Source organism: Fukomys damarensis, unplaced genomic scaffold (assembly GCF_012274545.1).
Source record: "Fukomys damarensis isolate Sample0158 unplaced genomic scaffold, DMR_v1.0_HiC HiC_scaffold_8, whole genome shotgun sequence".
Taxonomy (NCBI): Eukaryota; Metazoa; Chordata; class Mammalia; order Rodentia; family Bathyergidae; genus Fukomys; species Fukomys damarensis.
In genome coordinates this window covers 17,915,274-17,925,730 of record NW_022900920.1, presented here as the reverse complement: position 1 = coordinate 17,925,730, position 10,457 = coordinate 17,915,274, and the positions used below count along the sequence as shown (strand labels likewise).

At 39.5% G+C, this 10,457-nt stretch overlaps 1 protein-coding gene across 1 annotated transcript in view; it reads right to left on the bottom strand.

The window, feature by feature from the left end:
- Mcmbp (minichromosome maintenance complex binding protein) overlaps window positions 1-10,457 on the bottom strand; it is a 51,196-nt gene that overhangs the window by 34,181 nt on the left and 6,558 nt on the right. The window contains exon 3 of the mRNA XM_010632792.2: window positions 10,353-10,449. Within this exon, the coding sequence (XP_010631094.1) occupies window positions 10,353-10,449 (97 nt within the window). The remainder of the gene's footprint in view (window positions 1-10,352; window positions 10,450-10,457) is intronic.

Here is a 10,457-nt window from a genome sequence, read left to right as displayed (position 1 = left end):
GAGAGAGAGAGAGAGAGAGGGAGAGAGGGAGAGAGAGAGAGATCGCGCGCGTGTAGGGGGGGAGTGAAACTCAATAAAAGAGGAAACTATGCGATTCAAGAAATAAGAGAATTAGCTCATGAACACAATGGGGGGAAAATCCCCCTGTAACAATTATGCAAAAACCCTTAACAGCAATTGACACAAATTAGGGAGCTAATTCATAGGACTCATTAAAGAACATTCACAAAAAAACCAAAACAATAAAAAAAAAATCCCCCAAAACAGGTTTGAGTAAATAATATGAATGAAATTCTGGAAAAGTTTAGTACAAATGATGATGTGAAATAAAAGAAATGAAATATAAATATAATTACTGCTCATTAAAATACAACCTACAATGAACCTGACATGGTCTCAAAATACATAAAACAACTAACCCAATTAAAGAGAAAAATCAGCAATCACAACTAAGGACTAAATTAGGAGGCACGCCAGCAACATAAATCCAGCACAAAATACAAAAGCAAACATGAATAAGATAATCTCTCAAATAGCATCTCCCCACAGGGCTGCATGAGGGCCTTCTGTGAGCATTCCACCAAGCCATATCCTGAACCCTTTTTATTTTGAAACAAGTTCTCACCAAGTTGCCCAGGCTAGCCTGAAACTTGTGATCCTCCTTCAGAGTAGCTGGGACTACAGTCATTCACCACCTTGCCCAGTTCAAACTGCAATTTTTTAAGCACAAAAGACACATTCAGATTTCTACCTTCTAGTCATTTAGGAAGCTCAAAGGGAGATCAGATATATGATGTTTGCTGATCAAAATGTGGCAAAATAAGAACTCAGTAATGAAGGAAAAAAGCCTAGATCAACACTTTCATGCCTGTAAAAGCAACAGCCAGATGAGGTGGCACATGCTTGTAATCCTAGCACTTGGGAGGCTGAGGCAGGAGTATGTAAGACGTAAGACGTTTGGGGCAAGTCTGGGCCTCACAGTGAGTTCAAGACCAGCCTGAATTACACAGTGAGACCTTGTCCAAAAAAAAAAAAAAAGGTACTACTAAAAAGTCCCCAATTCAGAGAGGAATTTGTGAGGGTAATTATAAAATACTCCTGGATGGGTGAGAAAGGAATTTATACAAATTAACTAACGTGATGTTTACAGGAAAAGTTATAGCTTTTAATGTTTACCAAATACCAAAAAAGAACAGAAATAGATGAGCTTATTAATATTCACCTCACACAGCTGAAAAAGCAATAAACTCAGAGAATAAAAGAGAAAATAATAAAGGTAAGGGTGATATCAAGGAAATGGACAGCCAGGTGTGGTGGTGCACATGTATGATCCCAGATTCCTGGGAGGCTAAGGCAGGAGGATCAAAAGTTCAAATCTATCCAGAGCAATTTAGTGACTTAATAAGATGCTATCTCAAAAAAAAAAAAAAAAAAAAAAAAAGGAGGGGTAGGCTGGAGATGTAGTAAGAAGGCCCTGAGTTCAAGGCCTGGTACTGCAAACAAAAAAGGAAATGGACAATAACAATACAAATGATTACAATTAAGACAGACACATTTTCAGGTCTGGGATTTAGCTCAGTGGCACTGCACCTGCCTCACAAGTGCAAGGTCCTGAGTTTGATCCCTGGTACCCAAGTTGGGGTCAGGGGAGACAGATTTTCTTCCAAATCTCTTTATCAGGAAAAGAAATGCATATAAAGAACAAAATCATACATATAAATAAGACAAAACAGAAACAAAGCCAGAGGAAACAAATAAACCAAAAGGAAAATTAATTAAATAGGCTAAAAAAAAAAAAAAGAAAAAGCGGAAAATGCTATATAGATGAGAGAAATACTAGAAGTTGGTGAAATATAAAACATAAATAAGCTATAAGCTCAGATGAACTATATAAATTTCCAAAATACATACTGTCAAAAGTGGCATAAGATTGGTAAAGTTATTTTTATTACATTTTTGTCCAAGAAGTGTATGAAATGCCAATATGAGAAACAAAAGAAACAGCAACTAATCATTTCATGCCCATGAAGTCCCATGTTTACACAATTTTACAAAATTTCAGGCCAAAGCCAGGCATGGTCATATATGCCTATAGTTCCAACAGTCTGGGAGGCTGACGCAGAAGGATCTCAAGTCGGGGCTCAGTCTAAGCAACTTAGTAAGACTCTGCCCCAAAGTAAAAAATAAAAACAGGACTGAGAATGTAGCTCAGTTCAAAGGACCTGGGTTCAATACTAGTCTGAAAAAAAAGTCCCATATAAAATTTTAGTTAAATTGGGCATGGTGGTGCATAAGTCTAGTCCCAACTACTCCACAGCATGAGATAAAGGGATCACTGAAGCCCAGGAGTTTGAGGTCAACTTAGGCAACATAGAATGAACTGCTCTCAACCAACCAATCAAATTTTAAAATCAGTTGTCTAATTTAGTGAAGAAATTATGATCAAGCAGTACTTATTCCCAAAAATGCAACAGTAGTTTGTTACCAGAAAAACATCTATTTGTTATCCAATATATTAAATGATTAAAGAAAAAATGATCACCTTAGTGATCTGAACAAAAATTTATGTTCAAAACCTATTTAATAATGAAAAATTATAAATTATGGATTATAAAGTTGGAGGTATAAGAGAAACAAATCATTTGACCTTGAGTCTTGAAATAGTGACTAATACAATTTAATGACAGGATTTATATTTCTTTTTCTATTCATCCAAATATTCTAGTAAGTCCAGTGTGTGGTGTTAAACAATCATACAGTAAATACCATTGGCTTTTTCTTTTTTTTGCATCACTGAGGATTGAACCCAAGACCTTGCACATGCTGCTAGGCAAGCACTTTACCACTGAAATACACCCCTAGATCCAAACCACATCCCTAGCCTTTCTAGTTTGAGACAGGTTCTTTCTAAAATGCCCAGACTGGTCTTGAACTTGTGATCTTTGTGCCTCAGCTACCCAAGCAGCAGAGATTATAGCCATGAGACACAGAGCCTGGCTGGATTTTAACCTCTATAATATCATCAGACTTTTTTGTTGCTGTTGTTGTTTGGTACTGGGGATTGAACTTGGGACCTTATGCTTGTGAGGCTCATACAGTGCCACTAAGCTAATAAATCCCTGGCCCTATTATCCTTTTTTATTTCTTTTTCTGGTGGTATTGGGGACTGAACTTGGGACCTTGAACTTGCCAGGCAGGCACACAGCACATCCCTGGCCCAATCTCTTTTAAAATACAAAGGAATTATAACTATGACTATAAACATTATAAACTTTGGTAATGCACAGTGTCTGACACAAATTAGAGGTAAAAGAAAGCAGTATACTGACACTAATTTCCTCATTTTATAAAGTAGAGGTCTTGAAATACCATCTAAAGCCGGGCATGGTGGAGCACCCCTGTAATCCCAGCACTCAGGAGGCTGAAGCAGGAGGATCGCTGTGAGTTCAAGACCAGCCTGGGCTACATAGTGAGTTCCAGGTCAGTCTCAACTACATAGTGAGACCGTGTGTCAAAAAACCAAAAAGAAAAAATAAATGACAATAATAAAATAAAATGGGACAAATGGATTAACCACAAAAAAATTAAACTTGGCCCTCTACTTCATACCATATACAAAAAATAAGAATGGATCAAATATTTAAACATGTTAGGTAAACAGAAGAAAAGCTAAGAACTATAAACTAGACTTCACAAAAATTAAAAACTCAGGCCAGGTTTTGGTGGTGCATGCCTGTACCCAGGATCCCAGGAAGCTGAGGCAGGAGGATCACCAGTTGAAGCACAACCTGGGCCATTTAGAAAGATCCTGTCTCAAAATTAGAGGATATAGCTCAGTGGAAAGGCTGTAGGTTCAATCCCCACTACTGAAACAAACATTTAACATTAAAGGCAGGCAAGGTGGCTAGCACATGCAGTTCCAGATACTTGGGAAGATACTTGGCAGGAGAATCACCTGAGCCCAGGAGTTCCAGGCCAGCATGGGCAGCCTAGCAAAACACTGTATCAAAAGCATAAATAAGCCAGATGGTGTGGCTCATGCCTATCATCCCAGCACCTGGCTTGCCGCCAATGAGAGGCCAGCCTGGGCTATAGTGAGATCCTGTCTTAAAAACCCAAATAATTAGACAGTTATACATACAGTTAACACAGGACCCAGCAGTCCTTCCAAGTGAGTAAAATCCCTAGCATCCACCTTTTAAAATTTTATGTTATCAAGTGTAGCTTGTATTAGTTATGCTCCTGTCTCAACCTCTCAAATGCTGGGATTGTAGATGTGTACTACCATGCCCTTTTATTTTTTGAGATTAAAGTCTTGTTAAATTGTCTAGGTTGGCCCTGAACTTGTCATCCTTCTACCTCAGCGTTTTTTTTTTGGTACAGGGGATTGAACTTGGGACCCTGCACTTGTGAGGCAGGTGGCAGTAGCACTGAGCTAAATCCCCAGCCAGAAATAAAGCTATACATTTATGGTCCTGTTTTTTTTTGGTCTTGTAGTAGGGATTGAATACCTCAGCCTTTTTCAAGTAGCTGGGATTACAGGTCTGTGCCACCAGTAGATCTTATTATTGCTTTACATTCTCTAAAAGGCTAGTGATGAAACACTTCAACCTGCTCTCCTGTACACACTAGTGCTCTTTTTCACATGAGCCAGTCTAGTTCTGTTATAGATAACCAAAAATTCTTAAATTAACCAAAAATCACCTGGTCCAACCAACATCTTCAAGTAGCAAAAACAATAGAGAGGTGATAAGTACTCCTATTTCTTCTGAAATTAAAAGCAGTTATGGCCAGACGTGGTGTTACAACCCTGTAATCCCAGCACTCTGGGAGCCTGAGGCAGGAGGATCACAAGTTCAAGCACAGCTTGGACAACATAACAACTCAGAGACTAGCTGGGCATGGTGGTGCACGCCTGCAATACTAGCACTCGGGAGGCCAAGGCAAGAGGATTACAGTGAGTTTGAGGCCAGCCTGGGATACATAGCGAATTCAATGCTGGTCTTAACTACACAGCAAACCTGTTTCAAAAAAGAAAAGGAAAGAAGGACCCGGGATGTAGCTCAGTGTGAAGCTCTGGGTTGAATTCTCAGTATTTCAAAATTAATGAATAAAAGTAGTTATGGCTGGAGACACTGGCAAAGACCTGTCATCCCATCTATTCAGGAGGCTGAGACAGGAGGATCACCAGAGCCCAAGAGTCTGACGCCAGCCCGGGCATATAATGAGACTTCATCACAAAGGGGAAAAAAGCAGTTATTAATTCAAACCATGAAACTTTTGTTTTTTAAATGAAAAAAAAAATTAAAGGAAAAAGCAGGGTACAATTTTTTTTTAAATTAAAAATTCTTGCCTTTAAGGGAAGCAATTTGATATAGGTCAGTAATGAATAATCACAATGGAAACTAAGCCATCAGCACTACACCCATAACAGAGCCCCCAAAAGATCTGAAGTCAGGTGTGGTGGCACATACTTGTAATTTCAACCCAGGGATGCTGAGGCAAGAGGATCTCAAATTCAAACTCAGCCAGGAAATTCAGCCACTTACTTAGCAAAACCCTGTCTCAAAAAATAAAAAGTTGGTGACACAGCTCAGTGTAAGGTCCTGAGTTCAATCCTCAGCAGCAAAAAAAACCCCCCAAAACTAACTATATTCCTAAATCTTAAGCCCTTGGGTCTCCGTGTCTTGTATATAAAACCAATTAGAAACTAGAAATGAAACACTAGCAGCATTTTGTAAAGGCTCCCAGGGAAACCTTATATAAAAACACCTATAAAACATAGACTGGCTCAAAAAGATAAATTATGATTCATGTAAGTATGATTGGTGAGCAACAGAACTTCAAAGTTTCTTATCTAAACCAAGAAGAATCAGGATCTGCATGAGAAAAATGCAGAACTTGTACAAACTAGTCTCTGGAACAATACAAAAGGCTCATCAGAACTGTCCTAAACTTGCTGTCTGTGGCCACAGTAACCATCCCAACTCACACCACTAATCAGCCCACTGTTTTTGTTCAATAAATGTCTACTGAGGAGCTGGTGGTGGTGGAGTAAGCCTGTAATTCCAGAACTTGGAAGGCTGAGGCAGAAGGATCTCTGCGAGTTCGAGGCCAGCCTGAGCTACATAGTGAGTTATAAAGGCCAATTTAAATGGCACAATGAGACTACCTTCAAAAAATATATATATATATTTTTTCAAGCTCTAACAAATGAACTCTGCAGACACAGGCCTTGAATTGTCAATCAAAATCCAGTGAAAGAACACAAGAAACAAGAAATTTCAACAATGGGCTTTACATGCTGATTTCCAGAGATGCATGGGACTCAAGTAACATGAACAGGGGGTATCTAACCTAACTTGGTTCCCAAAGAAAAAGTAAGATTTAACCAGGAAAGTGAACTTGGGATGGGAAAGGAGCACCAGACAAAGTAAACAACAGAATCAGTAGGCCAAGAGGCAGGGTTCAAAATCACAGTACTGAAAGAGGATTCAGTCTGGTCAGGATAGAGAATATAAAAGAGAATACGGTGATGAAGTCCACCAGCTAGGTAGGGGCGAATCCAACAAGAGTCTTGTAAGCTCCTTTGAAGTAAAGTCTGGATAAGAAAAAAAAAAAATCGCTGGGGATGTAGCTCAGAGTGAAGGCTCTAGGTTTAATCCCAGTACCACAAAGGAAAAAAGTCTGCATCAGATATTAAGGGCAACAGGAAGTCACTGAAGCACTTGGTTCCAGTGTAAAGAATGCAAAAGAGAAGCTGGACTGGAGCAAGAAACCAGCAGGAGGCCACAGTCATCCAAGAAAGAAACAATGGCCTGATTTGTGACAGCAGTCTTGGGGATGAAGATCTCTGGAAAGACTAAAAAGATACTTAAGAATAAGAACACATGAGCCAGGCGTGGTGGCATATGCCTGTAATCCCAGCACTCGGGAGGCTGAGGCAGGAGGGTCACTGTGAGTTCCAGACCAGCCTGGGTTACATAGTGAGTTCCAGGTCAGTCTCAACTACATAATGAGACCATGACTCAAAAAACTAAATCAAAACAAAACAAAACAAAAGAATTAGAACAGATGAAAGAAATATAGACAGAATTCAGATCCTAAAAGAGACTCAGGAAGTAGGTGATTATCAAAACTACCATCACATACTAAATAGTGAGTACTCTAGATCTGCACTGTGCACCTGACTTTTCTGAGATGGTATCAATAACCTACAGTACCTGTGCTGCATAATACACCATCTCTGTTGATGTGTGGCTACTGAGCAGTTGAAATGTGGTTACTGACACTGAGGAACTAAACTTTTGCATAATTTTAAATAATTTAAATAGCTTTAAGTAGTTACTGCATTGGACAATACAACTCTGGTCAACTAACTTAAAATGTGAGTGTTATGTTCTCAAAATGGGAAAACAAATCCTTCAAATTTAGTTGGAAAGATCTCCAAGTTATATTAAGAAACATCTCAGTCCTTTAGGAGGCTGAGGCAGGAGGACAACACATTTTAGCTCAGCCTGGGCAATTCAACAGCTCAGTGAGAATCTGTCTCAAAAAAATAAGGGCTCAGGGTGTAGCTCAGTGCAAAAGCCCCGGGTTTACTCTCTCGTAGTGCAATAAATAAGTAAAAAATATTTAAAAGGGCTGGGGTTATAGATCAGCATCAAGGCTCTGGGTTCAATCCCCAGTACTGGGGAGAAAAAAACCCTGTTTCAGAATAACATGCACAGCAAACTTGTATTTTTCAGTTTTAAGAAACAGTGTGAATATGTGCAAAGAAAATAAACTGAGGGGGCCAGGGATTTAGCTCAGTGGTACTGTGCCTGCTTTGCAAGCGCAAGGTCCTGAGTTCAATCCCTGGTACTACTAAATAAATACATAAATACATACATACATAAATAAATAAATAAAAATTTTTAAAAAGTGAGGGCTGGGGATGCAGCTCACTGGTTGAATCTAGAATGTGTAAGGTCTTGGGTTTGATCTATAGCATGGCAAATAATAAATAATAACCTGAACAATTGTGAACTAAATGGGTTATCTCAAAGATGAAGAATTAGAGAAGTCTTTCATATTCTGTATGTTACTTTTTGTTTTAAAACAATCAACATACATTACCTTTCTATCTAGTAGAAAAACAGTTCCTGTGTTGGGTTCAATTTCTAGCACCAAAAACAAAACAAAGCCGGGTGTGGTGGCACACACCTGTAATCCCAGCACTCGGGAGGCTGAGGCAGGAGGATCACTGTGAGTTCGAGACCAGCTTGGGCTACATAGTGAGTTCCAGGTCAGTCTCAACAACATAGTGAGACCCTGTCTCAAAAAAAACAAACAACAACAACAAAAAACCCCAAAACAAAACAAAAAAGCGATTGGTCCTAATGATGAATGTAACTGTACTATATATCTAAAATGTACCAATAAACTCAATGAGTGAAAAAAAAAAAAAAAAAAAAAGCAATTGGGCCAGGGATTTAACTCAGTGGTTCTGCCACCTGCCTCACAAGAATAAGGACCTGACGTCGATCCCCAGTACCCTCCAAAAAAGCAGTTTCCTACTAAACTAGAAAGTATCTATAAATTGTACTCATTTCTCACAGTAACATACCTGTAATGTAGTTATTATAAAGGTTTCCAATACAGCCACAGTAGTAGGAAAATACAGCAAAGATATAGACTCAATGACAGATTCTACAAAACACTGACTTCTAAGATTCTTTATAGGAAGGAGATATTCTGGAGGTAAATATATCAAGGTTCAAGGTCCCACAATAGTCCACAAAACTAAGAAGGTATTGTAAAGCCAGCATTTCATTACCAAATTATATTCTTTCTTGTACTTTGATGAGATGTGCCTCTTAGAAGCACTTACTTAGGGAACTTAAGAGAACAAATCTGACACAAATACATATGTAACTGTACAAATGTAAAACTATCTCACCAGGCATGGTGTAAAATGCCTTTAACTAATTCCTACTTTGAAGACTGAGGCAGGATGATCCAAATTTTGAGGCCAGCCTGGGTCACTCTGAGAATATAAAAATAGGGCTGAGGATGTAACTCAGCGGTTACAGTTCTTGCCTCACACATGCAAGGCCCTGGGTTCACTCCCCAGTACCAAAACAAAACATAAAACCATCTCATTTATTCAGGGTATTTATGGGGTATTTCTGGTAAATGAGTTTTCTAGTATCAGTAATTAGAACTTAACCCTTTAAACATCCTTTTTACTTTGGAAGGATTTTTCCTAAAACATATTCATGTAACTGCGCCCTCTTAAACCAACTCTGCAATGTAATCTTCACTCGACATTCTGGGGGCATTATTTCCAACATTATTGGCTCCAGTATTCGTTATTGTGAACATCAGTTACTAGAATTTAGTGAAGCAGGCCCTTTTTCCAAAATGCCCTGGCTACTATCTACAGTGAATTTGCCTTTTATTTTTCCTCCTGTGGTGGAAATTGAAACCACTGTCTCCTGCATGTCAGGCATGCACTTTTATCACTAAGTTACTCCCCCAGACCATTTTTTTTTGTTTTTAAGATATAAACTTTTAAAAAACTTCTTTATCAGGTTGTCAAGCGTTCACTGCAATCTACATGCCTATCGAGGCTTTCTCTAACTTTCTGCCGTTAGTTTCAGCCTGGGAAACCACATAACTAAACAAGAATTACAGGTAAAATAAGAGTGCTGTGTGTGTACTAGAGGTCCCCCTACAAGAAACACACGTTTTGCCATTAGTTTTGGATGCTGAGGACTATTTAGCTTCTTAAAAAAAAAATTATTAGTACACATTTGCAGTACATCATAGGTTTACATTCCCTGCGTAGAGTTCTTCCTAGTCTTCCTCTCTGTAACCCATGACATGCACATTTTTTTCCCCCTAGGCAAAGAACTCAGGGCCGGTCTCCGAGCTGTCCACCCGCTGCGAAGTGTTAAAAGCACTAAGGGCACTCGCTCTACAACTGCAAATTAGATGTTGCGGTCTAACACCGTGATTTCGGGTTGCCTGACTCCACCAACCTAAGGGTAAAGACACCGTTGTAAGGGCTAGGGATCAAAAGACCCAGGTAACGAGAAAGAAGTCTACATTTCTCTTCGTGTCTCCGCAGAAAATTAGCAACAGCAACTGCAACTAAGATTTACTAAGTTTGCCCGCAACACTCTCAGCTCGGTCTAGGCAGCAACGTTAGTTCAACATTTCTTGCTAGCTCTGGTACGGGAGCAGTATCTGATTGCAAGAGTTCTAAAGTCATCCGAGCTACATTCAAATCTTTAAAGGAAAGGATGTGTGCAACAGAGAGGTTAGAGGCAACTTCGGCGTGAAGGTGCCAGCAGTGCCCGACACACCGGAAGTTTTGAAATATCCTGCAGGCTCCCACAGGCAGAGTGGCTCCCTTCTGCACAGGTCCCTCGGCCCACCCGGGGCTCGAGCACCTCGCCGGGTCTGCGGCA